Genomic DNA, 17,368 nt, shown 5'->3' with positions numbered 1-17,368 from the left:
GAATGTATGTGCTATTCTATTGAATTACTCAGTAGAATAGTGTAATAGTTAATCGCGTAGTCAATAGAAGCTTACTATAAAAATAGATGAAAATGAAACAAAAAATAAATAATTTTTATGCTTCGAATTAACATTATTCTAAAGATTTGTCAACGATGATAAATACGAAATGATTGTTTCTACGACGTTTAAATTGTAATAATTAAATCAAGCAACATTAGATATTAAATTTGGTTTGTAGCATTTTCTGTGAGTCCAGGCTACATAAATAGTCGTAATGGCATCTTATTGCATTATTGCCATCACAAGAGTTTTCAGTTTTGTATAATATATCAATTAGTTAAAAAATACTTCATTCCTTCAGAATAATGTTTTCGTTTGTACTTGTTTTTATGTTGTGAACAATTTAAAACTTATTTTGTACTTCAAATCTCGACGCAAGACTTAAAAGACAATTATTTTATTAGTACAGTGTAATAATACAATTTGCAGAACTTCATTACAGTATTTGTTGTAATATGCACTAGTCTTTAATTAGTAATTAAACTCGTACTGCAAACAAGCTGCTTCTGAAGAGAGGTGCTGTTAAAAATGCATAATATCACAGAAAACGGCGAATGGAACTTCTATTATTACATATATAATACTGCGTCTGAAGTGTGAATTTACTTCACTTGTCCGTTACTCGGTCTCCTCACATAATAAACGTGCAAAGAGTCCTTAACTTTGATGTTAACATGGCGCCATCTCTTATCATATTTTATTTAAAATTTTTTTAAAAATATTTCACCTATTATAATACGAATAAAAGCTTAATTTTGACGGTCGGGATGAGTTTTTGTAAAAAATTGTAAATGCTAGTAACGAGTAAAATCGTCATTAAGTCCTACCCTACTGGAGATATAGATCACTCCATTATCTCAGCACCCCTCGAATTTTAATCACCAATATTTAATTGCATTAATTCCTTTAATATAGAAACCTCCCTACAAAATTTCGGAAATTTTCGACAACAATCACAAGAGGTATTAAGCTTTAAAGAGGATGAATAAAATCGTGTACCCCATACACAATATCATACATACATACAGAAAAAAAAATTCATCTGTTTTTGCATTTCTCAATGTTTGAAGGTTTCCTGAGTCTAAAAAAACGTAAAAATCTTGGTAGTGATGTCTTGACCGAAGCCATACTTTACCTCTGTTATATAATAAAAAAGTAAAACTACGATGCAAAATACCAGCTACAGTAGAGCGTCGTTTATCCGAATCAATTGGGGACTGGGGTTGTTCGGATAACTTATTTTTCGGATAACCAATTATGTACGAAAAAATATATTAATTTATCCCGTGTTGAAATTTTTCTCCGTTGCGTGTCGCTTCGCGTTGAATTTTCGTCGATGTTAAGCCTAACGAAGACTATTGTATCGTTAAAAATTATTTTTTTATTTTGTACAAACAAAATAAATATATTGAAAAATATAAAAACAATAAAAAATTATACTTCGGAAGTTAATTTAGTATCAAAAACGTAAAATATTTGAGTAGCCGAAGACACAGCCAAAGATTACAGCGCCACAGCAGTGGCGAAAATTTAAATTTGTCTACTGGAATTTCTTCGGATAACCGACGTTTCGGATAACCGACCTTCGGATAAACGACGCTCTACTGTATTTCGAAATAAAAAGTTTAATCTTTCCTACTTAAAACCCTATCTGTCTTTAATAATAAATGCTTATTATTTTACAAGTTATAATATGTAACTGAAAAAGTTACTTATCATGTCAGTCTGCACCTCTTTATTTAAGAAAATTGTTAGTTAACGATAAGACAAAAAAAAAAAATTTTAAAAGTTGAGATGTGGAACTTATCCCAAATATATCGCTGATAGATTTTAAAAATATTTTAAAAGAGATAGGTAAAAAAAGAAATTTTTGAAATGAATGTAATAAACTGTATAAAATTTAATGAAATAAACGGACTTCCATTGACGCTCAACCAATTTCCCTTCCCCAGTGTGGACGTCGTTTATAAACAGCACTATATTTAAAAATTTATATTACGTAATATATAGTTTGTTTTTCTTACGAGGGGTTCTTTTTAAGGGCAAACTGGCCCCTATTTAGGCGTTACATACGTGAAAAAAAAAAAAAACAGAAAACTCCACGCGGCCAACCTGTCTCGGCAAGGCGCAAACCTACAACCAAACTCCCAGTGTTCAAAGAACGAAACCGCTTGGCCACCGGTAGGCTTATTATATTGTTAATCAATATGTTTTGATTACTAGTCTTCACTCAAGACCTCCACTAACTAGAGATAAACACGACTAATAGCATATTCACTTCAACTGATCAGACTAGTTTTTTATGTTGAACTACTCTTTAAATTTTCTCGTTCTAGCTGTCACACTTTAGTGACTTCAGATATTTATAGGGAATAAGAAGATCGTAGAGACGTGTCGGAGTTGCCGTGATCGTCTAGTGGTTAGGACATTGCGTTGTGGCCGCAATAACCCAGGTTCGAATCCTGGTCACGGCAATTTTTTTTTTCTTTTGCAATTAATAACTGTGATTTATTAATTTAAATAGTGATTTTTTTGTTTTTTCTTTTTAGTCTACTTATAGACTTTACTCTAGTGATATTAATTAATCACATTATATTCGAAAGAAACAGATGATTTTATATCTATAGACTGATTGTTTAGAAGGTATCGAATTGCTTTACGTTCTTTTTAAATATGATTTGTATATGTAGTTTTACATTTGACTTTTTATTTGTATTATTTAATTATAGCTTTTAAATGTTTTTAAGCTATTATTACATTAGTAAACAATTTTTATTCATATTATCTACTGTATTTTTGCAGCTATTTCAAATAAAAAAGATTTTAATCGAGTATTTTTCTCAACGACAATAAAAATGCTAAAAAAAGATTGACGTTTCAAAAATTTTTATTACAGGAAATCCTCGTTAGTTCGAAATTCAAGTGATGAAATAATTGCGACTTCGAAGTATCCGAAATTTATATATTTCTATACAATATGTCAATTGCCACGTAACTGATGTAATTTTCTTAAGCAAACGGAATACGGCTACGTATAGATAACACTGCTTTCATTAATTAACAAATAATAATAATATAAATAAACTGCAGGTAAACAGCACGTTTCTGGTGAAAACCTTACAGGTTGCTAAATCGGTTTTATTAAAAGGTAATATACGCAATGCACCTAACGACGGGTAATTTCAATAATTTTGGATTTCGAACGAAGTCCTTTGATTAAAATAAACCTAGTTATCTTGACATCGACTTTTAATATTAATCAATACGGGAGATAATTGGAGTCGTGTGTATCTCCAGTAGGGTCGAACATAATGACGATTTTACTCATTATTAGCATTTACAATTTTTTATAACACTCATCCCTACNGTGGCCGTGATAGTCTAGTGGTTAGGACATTGCGTTGTGGCCGCAATAACCCAGGTTCGAATCCTGGTCACGGCAATTTTTTTTTCTTTTGCAATTAATAACTGTGATTTATTAATTTAAATAGTGATTTTTTTGTTTTTTCTTTTTAGTCTACTTATAGACTTTACTCTAGTGATATTAATTAATCACATTATATTCGAAAGAAACAGATGATTTTATATCTATAGACTGATTGTTTAGAAGGTATCGAATTGCTTTACGTTCTTTTTAAATATGATTTGTATATGTAGTTTTACATTTGACTTTTTATTTGTATTATTTAATTATAGCTTTTAAATGTTTTTAAGCTATTATTACATTAGTAAACAATTTTTATTCATATTATCTACTGTATTTTTGCAGCTATTTCAAATAAAAAAGATTTTAATCGAGTATTTTTCTCAACGACAATAAAAATGCTAAAAAAAGATTGACGTTTCAAAAATTTTTATTACAGGAAATCCTCGTTAGTTCGAAATTCAAGTGATGAAATAATTGCGACTTCGAAGTATCCGAAATTTATATATTTCTATACAATATGTCAATTGCCACGTAACTGATGTAATTTTCTTAAGCAAACGGAATACGGCTACGTATAGATAACACTGCTTTCATTAATTAACAAATAATAATAATATAAATAAACTGCAGGTAAACAGCACGTTTCTGGTGAAAACCTTACAGGTTGCTAAATCGGTTTTATTAAAAGGTAATATACGCAATGCACCTAACGACGGGTAATTTCAATAATTTTGGATTTCGAACGAAGTCCTTTGATTAAAATAAACCTAGTTATCTTGACATCGACTTTTAATATTAATCAATACGGGAGATAATTGGAGTCGTGTGTATCTCCAGTAGGGTCGAACATAATGACGATTTTACTCATTATTAGCATTTACAATTTTTTATAACACTCATCCCTACCCTCTAAATTAAGTTTTTTGCCATTTTATAATAATTAAAAATATAAAACGTTTGTTAATAAAATATGATAACAGATAGCGACACCAAAATTTTAAATGTTGCCGGGAAAGTTGAACAACTCGTTGCTGGTCTTTTCGGGGCAATTAACATCTTAGATATGTGTTTTGAAAATTTAAATAACCGTAAAAATAAAATTATAGCAGAATTAAAATTATAAAATTTAATCACTTGGTGCAAAAGTGGCACTTAGTTTAAGGGTTGACTACATGTTACGGGCCTAGGGGCGCCGTTTAATTTTTATATTAATTACATTTTTAATCCTTTATAGTCAATAAATAATAATTTATTTATTAGAAATGTGTATGAAATATTTTCTAGCTAGCTATGAACAATTGTTTATATAAAACGCGCAGGTGTGAATCTGGAGTGAATGAGTCAGACCTTAACATTCAGTTTACACGTGTAGTAGTTTATAGCTAAGTGCGTAGTCAAATAATCGTAGAAAAGAGGTAATTAATTGCATCTCATCATTTTTACTTTTAATAAAGTCTATTCTCGTTTTAATTAATAGGTATTTTTTAAAAAAGTTAAGATTGCCAGAAATATGTATTAATGTTTAAGTATTTATATAAAACCTAGTGTTTAAATTCCGTATATTTTCTAAACTTCTGTGATTTAAGAAATATATAAAGAATATTCGTAAAATACAAGCAATAGGGCCTATACAGAAAAAATCGTTTTTTTTTTTTTTTTAAAGTGAGTCAGAAACTGCAGCATATGGCGGAATATACGTATATAAGATATTTTATTTTAAAAATCATTCGATCGCAAGCGTATATTTTTTAAAATTTTGTTATTATTTCTTATTTTGTTTGTTTTTATCGACGGTTACATATTCTGCCATGCTTGACAGGGGAAATAGAAATTCCCCTGTCAAGCATGACAGAATATTTTTTATGAGAAAGTAGAGATTAAATAATTGAGAAGAGCTTCAAGTCGAGCTCGACGTTGTGACGCTGTTTCTGCAGCCCTTCACTAAGCCATTCTTACTCGATTTTGCTCAATTCGGACTTTACGGCCTTCGGAGGTTCCGATTGTTCTTATTCTTTTAGATCTAGAATTTATCTGACCAATTTTACTTTTACGCTTTCCCCTAGGCATTTTTTTAGACAAAATAGCGAGTCTTTTTAATTCCACATTGATAAAAGAAAAAGCATGAATGTCACTAGCGTCACTGTAATACCCCGTTCGCACACAATCCACGACTCACTTCAATCTCGATTTACCCACAATCTGGATTGTGACTGTCGCCAGTGGAACGTCGTGCTGGTCGCACAGGTAACTCGCTTGAGAAGAACCCGGCTATTACACGCGATGATAAAATTGAGATAACTACGCGGTAAGTCACAAACACCAACAAACAAAATGGAAGTTTTGGTTAGAAATAAATACTTTTTCTTGCCGTATATCTAATAATAGACAGATGTCATCGTCTCTCCAGATGTCTTTTTTATTTTTCTGTCGATAGCCGGACACGTGTTCAGCAGCCATCTTGTATTTCCTCGCGCGCATGGGATTGTGGGATCTCTCTTATGACTGGATCTAGTTTCAAGAACTCTCTCCAGTCGATCGCGATATAGCCTCGTTTCAGTCGAGATTGAAACGGTCGAGAGCGTTCGCACCACGGAACTCTCTCCGACCTTAGTCACAATCTAGATCGAAATGCTCGGTGCTAACGGGGTATAACGTAGTGAGATTATCGATCCGAATCGATAAAACGTTATTCAATATCTAATATTTCTGTAAAATTAGTAACCTACACTTTCCGTTAGAACATAAAACGAATATAACTAAAATTTCATCTGGATTAAACAAAGATTGCAGGAGTTATAAGGAATTCACAGATATAAACATATCATACATAGAGGACGGCTTTTATATATATATCTGGTAATAAGCATTTATTTTTAGAAGCTACTACAAAAGTGTCTAAATTTTCAATATTTTTACAAATTGTCAAATTTCATTATAAAAATATTTATCAAAACAATGCCAGGCTACAATTTTTAATCATATTATAAATTTTTTTCGTTTAAAATATATGCTCTATACTCCAAATTATTAATGGCAATTAAAATATATGTAAATAAGTTCTTTTATAGATTAATTTTTGTTTTGACGTCTTTAATTCCTAATTTTATTATTTCTTTCTTAATTATTTAATTCGCCTAATTGTCTTACATATTTATAAGTTAATTAATGTTAAAATAACAGAATGTTTATAATCATAATATTGATTGAGGTACAGTACATTACATTTTAACACAATTTACTTGCCGGGAAGAATATTAAACAACTCGCTACTGGAATTTTTAGAAATTGTTTTGCTTTATCTTTAGCTTAATTCCTATTTTCTCTAATAATTATTTACGTGTACTTTTAACAACACCAATAAAAAATTTCAAAGTAATATTTTTTATTTCGAATATATAATATATGAATAATATAATTCACTTATTTAAATTGAATGTTTGCACTTAATCTAAAATTAATCCGTATACGACTCTCCGAAATTAATGAAATTAATGAAATGACGGTTTTCGTCTGTCGTCATCATTCTTATACTGTAGATGTAATAAAGATTTAAATCAGCTAAAATACATTAATTTCATCAATTTTTATTCAAAATCTTCAATCTCGTGCGAGTTTCCTTCAGTTAGAGACTTAGACCAATATAATATCCGTGTTCTAATGAATTACAAACCTAATTCTGGCAGAATGGATTCCAAATTGAATTGCTAGGTCACTGCTACTATAAAAATTTAAATTATTTAACTCCGTAAGAGTATAATTTCCATTTTCTATAGTTAAACATTAAATGATGAAACACAATATTTTCGGGTGAAATGCCTACTTGGATGAGAAGCCTACTGATTATAAACATTTATGATGGTCAATATATGATACAATGATCACTATATTTTGGCTCTATGGAGGACTTATCACAAACTATTGACTATAGAGTAATCAAACACTAGGGTTTCTCATTTTCCGGTTCTTTGCTTGTCCCGGATTTCGAGTAAAAGTGATCTCTTTCCCGGACTTCCGATAAACCCCGGGATATAATTAATATATGTATGATATAAAATAAATTTCGAAATCATATGATATAGGCCTAATTATTTTTCATTTTTAAGTAATTTAATACGTCCTGCAACCTCCAAACTAATATTAATAATGCTGTGTAAAATATGTATTAAAAATTACCTTTGAATTATGTAAAAATTTTCACAAAAAGAAAAATTTATTAAAGTTTGTTTCAAACTGCATACAATAACAAGAAAAAAATCCCTTTTAATTGAGTTGAAAATTTAAAGTAAAATATGAACTTACAAGTTAGATCAAACTTCTAACTTAGAAGGTAATTTTCGTTTTTTAAATAAACATAATACAAAATATTATTGTAAATTTTAATGATAAGATTTTAAAACGCAAAGATGGTCAATACTCCGGTTACTCAATCTGGTTCTTACTTTAGTAATGAAAAGTCCTGCTACCGAGAATGCCCTTTCCGATTCAATTGATGTTGGTGGAATCGTATTGAATGCATTTAAGAGAAGACAGATGATATATGTTTTTTCACTTGTCCGTTTTCGAAATGCGTTGTAGTACTTCTTTTGTTGTCTAATATTCTTGATTTGTCTACTTCGGCTGTTCTAATAGCGGCATCAAGCTTATAGCCCGATAATTCGGCAGTTCGTTTGGCTTTAATAATCAAATTTATGAAGAAAAATTTCATTCTTGCATACTTCGTACCCGTTTGTATCCTTGCCCAATTTTCACAATCTGGCATAATGCAATTATTGAAGCTATTGGGCAAGGTTAAAAATTAAGAGCAATTATTCAAGGTATTACAGCTTTTGGCAAGTAAAGAATTTTCGGAGTCCTGCCAGAAAAGGCTACATATTGAATTTAAATTTAAAAAACTAATAAGCAGGCTTAAAATTAATAAATACAAATGTATTCTGAGAGTTTATGACCGCAGGGTCGGCACCTCTTTAGCGCCTTGTCAGGATGACACCACTGTGTCTTGTGGACAGACACAGAAACCAGATCGGCCGTTAAAATTCGTTACGCGAACAGTCGCGTGTGCGGGTTTACGGTTCCGGGATGGAGGGAGAGAATCAGAGGAATTACACTCTACAGATTTTTATAAAAAAGAAAAATACCCGTTAAATATTAGATAAAAATTTTGTACAAATCATTTGGATAGATGTTTAACCAAAAGTAATCCGATGAAAAAACCCGAGATAACGAGAGAGAGAGTTTACATTAAGTTCGCGCGAGGATAAATACCTTGATATAAACCGTAAAATACTTGGAAGGTAATCCATGTAGGAAATTCTAAGGTGGAACTTCAGGTAATCTTGAGAAACAGGCGACGTTTTTCTTTCGACGATTAATTTTCGGAACGGCGGTGATTAGAACAGTTTTTAGGGCGGCGGCGGCGGATGATTAGCGGCTACTACGTTCACACACAGTTCATTGAACACTGGAGAACTCTCCCTTGACTCATCGACTTCTCCTTTTTATAAGGAGGTCTTCATTGGGTTTTTTCTATGGCCTTATTAGGACTTTCTTCCATCGCCGTCTAATAGTTGTTTTTCTTCTTCTTTTCGTAGATTCCGGGTGACAAATTCGATGTATCATCTTCAACCAGAAAATAAGTCCGTGGGAAAACAATTTAATTATCCTTCAACATGTGTGTTTTTGGTTTATCTCTTTAAATATTTTTTTCCTCAACAAAAAACATTTAAACAAATTATTTCACTAAGTTTGGCTCTCACAGTTAATTAAACGTTTTATTTGCAAAATTTCCTCAACCTTAACACAAAATAAAAAAAGGGAACTTTTAAGAAATTCGCGAGATTTCCCGGAATGAAAAAAATATCTGGAATGTTTCCCGAGTTAAGAAGACGAGCTGAGTTTTGATGTTAGAAAAAGCAATGATAATCCGTGGATGATGTAAAAAACATCGTAGTAGAGTGGGAACAGTACTGTAAAGAGGGGCAAATGAGTGAGAGTCACCGCATTTTGAAATTAAGATATTGCTAAAACTGTAAAAAAACATGTCTGCCTGAAATATTTGAATTGTGGGAGTAAAGATGAGTATAGAGAACGTAACCGTGAATGCAAAGAAATTGTAAAAAGAGCATAAAACGTATTGAGGATGAAAGAATAGAGAAATTAGCACTTTCTAACAGATTTACGAAACTCTGAAATACTTCTTGATATTTGAAGCGAGCAATGCTTTACAGCTTATATTTAAGTCATTTTGCTATTCCAGAGAGTTTGCACCCAGTGGGTTCTTTTACCGTTTTATTGTAAAATAGAAATGAATTTATTCTCTAGAATAATTGTTTTTTACCTTTTTTGAAAAATTTACAATTTAAAAAAATTGTAGACCTATAAATTTTCACTGTCGTCCGTCCAAGTGTCCGTTCATCTGTCTTTCCTTAAACTTGAGAATGCAGTTATTGGTATTTACAACATTGTGGCACCGCTCGCTTATTTAGCTTTTCCTATAAATTGTAGTTCATTTTTCGTTTTCAGCCCTTAAGTTATATTAAACTGCGCTTATGTTTATTTCTTATTTAGTTATAACTTTTCAGCTGTATCAAAAATATATTAACTCAACCTAAACTCTAAATAAATTTGTGCAAGCTTAATATAAACATTGATTATCACAGGAAAACACTGTCGTTATGAAATTTTTTCTAAAACAGAAAAGTCCTGCAGCGAGTTGACATTCCCGAGCAACAGTTGGTGGCGTCATCTGTTATCATATACTTTCTTTAAAAACTTTTTATACTTTTATCTATTATAAAATAGCAAAAAGCTTAATTTTAAGGATAGATATGAGTTTTATAAAAGAAATTGTAAATGCTAGTAACCAGTAAAATCGTCATTACGACCCCACTGAAGGTACACACGATCCCATTTGTCTCCCCATCCCTTGACCTTTAATTACTAAAATTTAACAGCATTAATAATAATAAACCTCTTTGCAAAATTTCAGAAATTCTCGACAAAAAGTACAGGAGTTATTAAACTTCAAAGAAGGTGCTCGCTCACACAAACTCACTAACATCCATACACCCAAACATTATCTGAATTTTTTGCATTTCTCGATGTTTTAAGGTGTGCTGAGCCCATAAATGTAAATATCTAGGATATAGGATCATTTTTTGCCTGATTACCATCCTTTTCCTTGTTATAACAGACGGGAAAGTAAACGATTATAATAATATAAGTATATATAATAATATAAACGTTTTATAAAAAGTATTTGAATTATGGTACTTTAAGCTTTTGCTATTACTTACGTTTTATATCCTAATATAATTGAAAATTATTGTACTTCCCGAATATACGCGTAATCTTAATTCAATCTGAAATTGAACACAGGATTTAATGTGTATAATATTGATATAACTGTATTAATTAAATTCCATTGTTTTTGAACTTCCAAAATAAAAATTTTATTACCTCGTTTAAGTATGAAATATACATATGAGTTTCTATTGAAATTTTTACAGGCAGAACAATGAAAATTTTCCATTTTATAGCAATTATTATTTCGTTGTTTAATTGCTACGAGCAAAACTCATTAATTGTTAATACAACATCTGGAATATTTAAGGGAAAGACCATGAATATTCAAAATGTAAACGTACGTGAATATTTAGGAATTCCTTATGCATTACCTCCAGTCAAGGAATTAAGATTTAAGAATCCTCGACCTGCACCATATTGTTGTCGTATTCGAGAAGCTATTCATAAACCGCCCTCTTGTTTGCAAATCCTCACCGATTTTACTGTGAAATCAACAGAATTATTGCCAATGAGTGAAGATTGTCTTTATCTTAACGTTTGGGTTCCAGAACGTGAAAGGCAACAACAACCTCTATCAACCATGGTCTGGATTTATCCCGGTTTATTCGTCATTGGATCGGCAAGTGATGAATTGTCTGATGGCGAAGTAATTGCAGCTGTTGGAAATGTAATTGTAATCAGTGTTGCCTATCGCTTGGGTCCATTTGGATTTTTTCACTTTGATGAAGAAGAAGCACCCGGAAACATGGGCATGATGGATCAAGTCTTAGCTGTGAAGTGGGTCCATAACAACATCAAAGAATTCGGTGGTGATCCAAATAAAGTTATACTGTTTGGACAAAGTTCGGGTGGTATGTCTATTGCTAACCATTTAGTATCTCCTTTAATGGAAGGATTATATCAACGTGTTATAATTCAAAGTTTGTCAAAGTTAAGTGATAATCAAATATTTACTTCAATAAATATCTCTAATAATAGAGACATTAGTAAAATTATTGCTACAAATGTAGGATGTGCTAATGATAATTCTAAGGAGGCAGTAGCTTGCATGAGACGGTTGGAATCGTCGGACATTGTTTTGGCAATGGAAGATTACATGAATAGTATTCCAATAGGAATATCATTATTGCCCGAAATTAACAGTCCATATTTACCCGATAACATAGTTAAAATTCATAATGTAGATATCATGATTGGCAACGTCGTTGACGAAGAATCAATATTTTTGGAATTGTATCATCCTAAATTTCTGGAAGAGGAGAATCCAAAATTGAATAAATTTGAAGCTGAACGAGACATAAAGATGTATTTTAATAAAACTGATGAAAGAACAGATTTTCGGGTTATCTTCAATGAATATCTCGGAAATGTTTCTGATACTGATTACACCACTATTGTTAACAGAACATACAAAGCAATGGGAGATGGCCTTCGTCTTTGTCCTTCTTATTTCATGGCAGAAACTCTTACGAAGAATCGTAATCTTTATCATTACATGTTTAATCATAAAAGAAGAAAGTGTGGAAGACCGAAATGGACCGGAGTGGCTCATAGTGAAGAATTATATTTTCTGTTCGGAATGCCTTTCAAGAATCCTGAATGCTACACTTTAGAAGAACAAGATTTTTCTGTCAAAATTATACAAATGTGGACTTCTTTTGCAAAATACGGGTAAGGAAATTGTTAGCATTTTAAACTATAATTGTCATTTTTTAATTCGATACAAATCATACAGATGCTTACTTTTATTTCTTAACGATAGAACCATGAGACTTTCTATATACTTAGAACCACTGACTCAGTTAAAATGAATACTACTTCCAAAGTATGCTTTTTACTATTTGAAATTGATTTTATATCATAAAGTTGTATCAAAAACAACCTTCTAGACTATAATATAATTTCAAGGGACAACTTTATAGGTCAGGAGGATTGCCCATAAAACTGGAAGAACAACATAAAATTGATCTGAAGAAAGACGCAAAAAATTCACATTGAAGTGTTAATATTATCAAGTCACAAATAAATGAAGCATAAGTGAAAAAATCCGGCAACGCGTTGCTTAACGTTTCCGGCATCATTTGGGGTATCATTTGTTATCATATTTTATAAGAAAACTTTTAAATTTTTAACTATTATAAAATGGCAAAAAGTTTAATTTTGAGGGGAGAGATGGGTTTTATAAAAATTTGTAATAACGAGTAAAATCGTCATTAAATACGACCATACTGGAGATACACATGACCTTTTTATCTCTCCTCTCCTCGACCATAAAAGCACAGGAGTTATTAAGCTTTAAGAAAATACATACAGAAAAAACCCCGGAATTTTTTTCTTTTTTTTTTNCTTAGAAACTGTATCCAGTTTCAAACCGACAATCAAGCCACCTCTAGGTCCTCCAAATCCCTCGCAACTATATGTTACTTGATAGAAAATTTTGTATTTATCAGAGAACATTGATTCGATTACCGGTGAAGTATGTCATGTTTCCACTAAACAGAATATGTCTTATATATTAAATTTCAAAAATTAGGAAAGCAATATTTATTATTTACACCTGCTATGTTATAATAAACAAGTTTTGTATTATCGCCATCGTCCAACTATAAAACATTATATTGGTTATAATTCTCTTTAATTTAATCTTATTTATCGCTACAATCTATATTCCTAAAAAAAAGCTGTTAGTTTTAGGTTTAGACAATTTCTCCTTTACAATTACAGACAAATGCCTTATCGTCCACAATTAATGTATTAAATCGTAGTTTAACATTAGTAGCTAATTTTGAACGCATTTCTTTGCCGTAAAGTATTAATTTAATTTCTGATAATTCTAGTATTTGTCGAGTAATCATCATTAATTTAATAAATGTGTTTGAACATTTGAATTTACTAATATTTTTATATTTTTTGATTTATTGTAAAAAATAATCCATGTATAAAGAGAGTAAACTGTAGTAAAAATGTAAAAATTTTAATGATATGTGTGTTTTTAAAATATAAGTAATGAAGTTAATTCGATGCTTTTTTATGTTTTTGTGATTAGTTAGTTCTTTAATTTAATTTATCTAAGGCAGTTCCTGTTTTGTAATATGCAAACAATTTACTGGAACATTACTTAACCCTTCTTTAGGGCGTATGAAGCAGAAATTTTCACTGAAGTTCTGACTTGAAGTGATGAATAAGGATAAAGAATATACCTCAATCCATATTAATGTGCTAACTTCTGAGGTCTGATATCGATTGTTTGAGGAACTTCAATTACAGTACGCTACGTCTATAACTGTCCGTAAAATGAAAATTTTCTAGAAATAAGATTAATTTTTATGAGATTATAGTGATTTTCATTACGTTTAATCTTGAATTTGTTCTTTTATTTCACTGGTTTACAAATATAACTCGAGAGATGATGATCAGTTAGGCATTAAAAGTAAGTATATGATATTTATGGTGCAGTGTCTATCGTGTGATGACGTTTGAAAGTGCAATTTGTTTCCTATTCGCCTTGTCCAACCTATATCCTTTCAAATCATAACTACAACTAATTTTATCTGAAGTAATACTCATAAACTATAATTAATTAATCATGACTAAGAATTTATATATAAGNACTGGTTTACAAATATAACTCGAGAGATGATGATCAGTTAGGCATTAAAAGTAAGTATATGATATTTATGGTGCAGTGTCTATCGTGTGATGACGTTTGAAAGTGCAATTTGTTTCCTATTCGCCTTGTCCAACCTATATCCTTTCAAATCATAACTACAGCTGATTTTGCCTGAAGTAATACTCGTAAACTATAGTTAAATAAAGTAAACATGACTAAGAATTTATATATAAGAAAATACAGGTTAGGTCATTTTATACTGTCGATTTTCTTTTAAAGTAATCCGTGCACTAGTGCGGAAAAACCACTGAGCATTGTGTAAAAACTACTAGTGTGAGATTGCATCACACCAAGTTCTTCCGAGGGAATCTTCCCTCGGAAGAATCGACAGATCGTTGCCACATACGTTTAATAAATTAATGAAACCCAATTGCAATTATGATCTATTTTCTATAATTGAAATACTATTGCATTTTCTATTACATTACAACACATGCATATTCGTTTTGAAAATATTCGAAATAATCATTTTATAAACGTATACTATGAGAATTATGAAATTTTTTAATACTTAATGATATTTAAATATTTATAGCGCGATAATCACAAATTTTATATGATACAGTAACTGTGTTTAACGAAATGCTTTTAATACACTAATTGTGTAATAAGTATTTAATAAACAATATCTAATGTTTTATCAATTTATACTTATTATTTCAGGATACCTTTTTATCCTGGCATGGATACGCCATTTTTACCGTTTGGTACGGAGAAGAACTCAATCGAAATTAGACTGGAAGACATGCAAACACGCAAAGACCCGTTAGGGAATATTTGCAAATTCTGGAGAAATTTCTATCGATACCGACAATTTTTTGTGGAAGGAAAAGATCCTCATTAAATAGTATTTAAACGAGGATTTTTTTCTAACGAATACTGAATAAAATTAAGCGTTTCCATTAATTTTCTAGACAACATGATTATAATATTTTAGGAATTGTATTTTCTTATTGTAAATGGAATGGAATTAAAAATTGAAAAAAGATTTATATCAATGACTAATTAAAAATTTCTTTGTACTATTGTGGTTGATCAATAAAAATATAAAACAATGGGATCGGTGAAATTACTAAAAATATAATTTCTAAAAATAAAAGATTATCTTTAGATAAAATAAACGAGTAAATATAAAACATTCTTTCTTAAACCGATTTCGAGTGATTTATATCAGCAGACAAATAATTAACAAAGATACTATACTTCAGCCAACGTAATTTCTTTTATTATTTTCAAATTTTTCAAAGAATTTTCCAAAAGGATCTCCAAATGCATTACGCCGTTACAGCCTGAGGCTGTAACGGACGAAATGCAATTTCTAAAAATAAAAGATAATCTTTTATTTTTAGAAATTATATTTTTTGTACTACAGTATTATATTCCTTTTTAAGCTTTTACGAAAAATTTTGTGTTAATACTTCATTTTATATAATAATAATAACAAACAATTATTTATTGTGGCATCGTCACAATTCTGGACAGCAATTTTCAATCATACTTTTAATTTATTTAAATTAAAATATATGTTCTCCACTTCAAATTAGTAGTATCTATTTCTGCACATCATACTTTTCCTGCTAGCAATACGGTCGTGCCGGACATCTATCTAACTCCTTTCAGGGAGAAAGCGATGCCATTTTAAATTTAAGCCTAAATTCCATTAGGTGCGTTAAATGGTATAAGAGAACAACGACATTGTCACCTCGAGCCTACTGTATATCGTAAACGAAATTTTGATATACAGTAGAATCCCCCTATAATGGACCCCATTTTTATTACATTTTTAGATTCCTCATCGCAATTAATGGAAAATAGCAAAGTTTAATCAAAATTAATCGATTAATTTGGAAGATAGAACGCAATTTTATAATTCATATACAAAATAATTAAAGTAATTAAAATGTTCAATAAAATTTATTTATACATTTACAATCTATACTAATATTATAAAGAGGTAATGTTTGTAAGTATGTATGTAAGTTTGTTTGCAGCAAGGTCATAAAAATTAATAAATACAGTATATAAATAATAATAGAGTAATATTATTGTTTACAAGAATAAAGAGCAGAACTACTTGAAACGATAATATTTATCAAGTGACTACTTAATTGCAAATGTAATTTATCCCATTGAAAAGTTCTTCGTAATTTATAAAATTAATTGACGATGGTAAACTAGGAAGCTAATGAAACGTCATTACGATTAAATAAATATATAATTTCGCATGTCAATAACCAGCATAAACAATATAAAATTTACTCAACATGTATTTTACGTCATAAAATTGTCCGTTATAGCTTTATGCACAATGTACCAGTATAAGCATAAGAAATGTTTCGCGTCAGAAGTTTATTTTATAAAGCTGCGGAACCAATCATATTTGATCCTATATTGACGTCAATACATCGTCATAGCCTAATGTTTGAGTGTTATATTGTTTTTGCTTCGGTACGTGTGTTAGCAATCTTGCTTTTAGTTATCGGCTGGTAATTATTTAATTGTTAACGCGATCGCATAATCTTTAATATATCCTGGAGAAAACAGAGCAAGAACATTAATGGCGTTTATTTTGTTATATTTCTTTACAACATAACATGCTTAGATACGCAAACGCCTTCTAACGTTATGTGTTTATATCAATAATTAAAACATTCGGTAAATATAACGTAAGTACGTCGTGCACAAACGATGTAATTAAAAAATAAATTACATCGCTTGCGACGAAAGGACTGTACAGAAAAATGCTATAAAATTGTCAATAATACAGTGTAAACTTACCATTAAAAACAATAACTTGAATCTTACCCTTTTGTAGCAAAAGAAGTCCATAGTTTCATAATTTTCTTGCTAAATGCAATTTCTTCTTTACTGTAAGAACGCTTCTTCAATAATGGCCTACCAAGGCC

General features: G+C 30.4%; 1 protein-coding gene and 2 non-coding genes across 4 annotated transcripts; all 3 read left to right on the top strand.

Moving 5' to 3' along the window:
* The first annotated feature begins 2,465 nt into the window (after positions 1 to 2,465).
* Trnah-gug lies at positions 2,466 to 2,537 on the top strand. The gene has a single exon. It is a non-coding gene; the product is annotated as a tRNA-His (tRNA).
* An 896-nt stretch (positions 2,538 to 3,433) lies between these two features.
* Trnah-gug lies at positions 3,434 to 3,505 on the top strand. The gene has a single exon. It is a non-coding gene; the product is annotated as a tRNA-His (tRNA).
* Positions 3,506 to 11,002: 7,497 nt separating this feature from the next.
* Positions 11,003 to 15,423, top strand: LOC111613585 (acetylcholinesterase-1-like). 2 transcript variants are annotated; one of them, XM_023354936.1, is made up of 2 exons: positions 11,003 to 12,463; positions 15,126 to 15,423. In XM_023354936.1, exons 1-2 carry the CDS (start codon positions 11,004 to 11,006, stop codon positions 15,304 to 15,306), a joined length of 1,641 nt encoding a protein of 546 aa, XP_023210704.1. In that variant the 5' UTR covers position 11,003; the 3' UTR covers positions 15,307 to 15,423. The 2 variants fall into 2 exon arrangements, with proteins under 2 accessions (XP_023210704.1, XP_023210705.1); XM_023354937.1 differs by lacking the exon at positions 15,126 to 15,423 and adding an exon at positions 12,528 to 12,631.
* The last annotated feature ends 1,945 nt before the right edge of the window (positions 15,424 to 17,368 follow it).

Source organism: Centruroides sculpturatus, unplaced genomic scaffold (assembly GCF_000671375.1).
Source record: "Centruroides sculpturatus isolate CEXI.00-Female unplaced genomic scaffold, Cexi_2.0 scaffold1869, whole genome shotgun sequence".
Lineage (NCBI taxonomy): Eukaryota > Metazoa > Arthropoda > Arachnida > Scorpiones > Buthidae > Centruroides > Centruroides sculpturatus.
Note: the sequence above shows the minus strand (reverse complement) of the source record. Positions and strands in the feature narration are given on the sequence as shown.

Coding starts and splice junctions, on each gene's coding strand:
- LOC111613585 (XM_023354936.1), top strand. CDS start 11,004: ATGAAAATTTTCCATTTTATAGCAATTATTATTTCGTTGTTTAATTGC. Junction 12,464..15,125: donor ACTTCTTTTGCAAAATACGG/GTAAGGAAATTG, acceptor TTATTATTTCAG/GATACCTTTTTATCCTGGCA.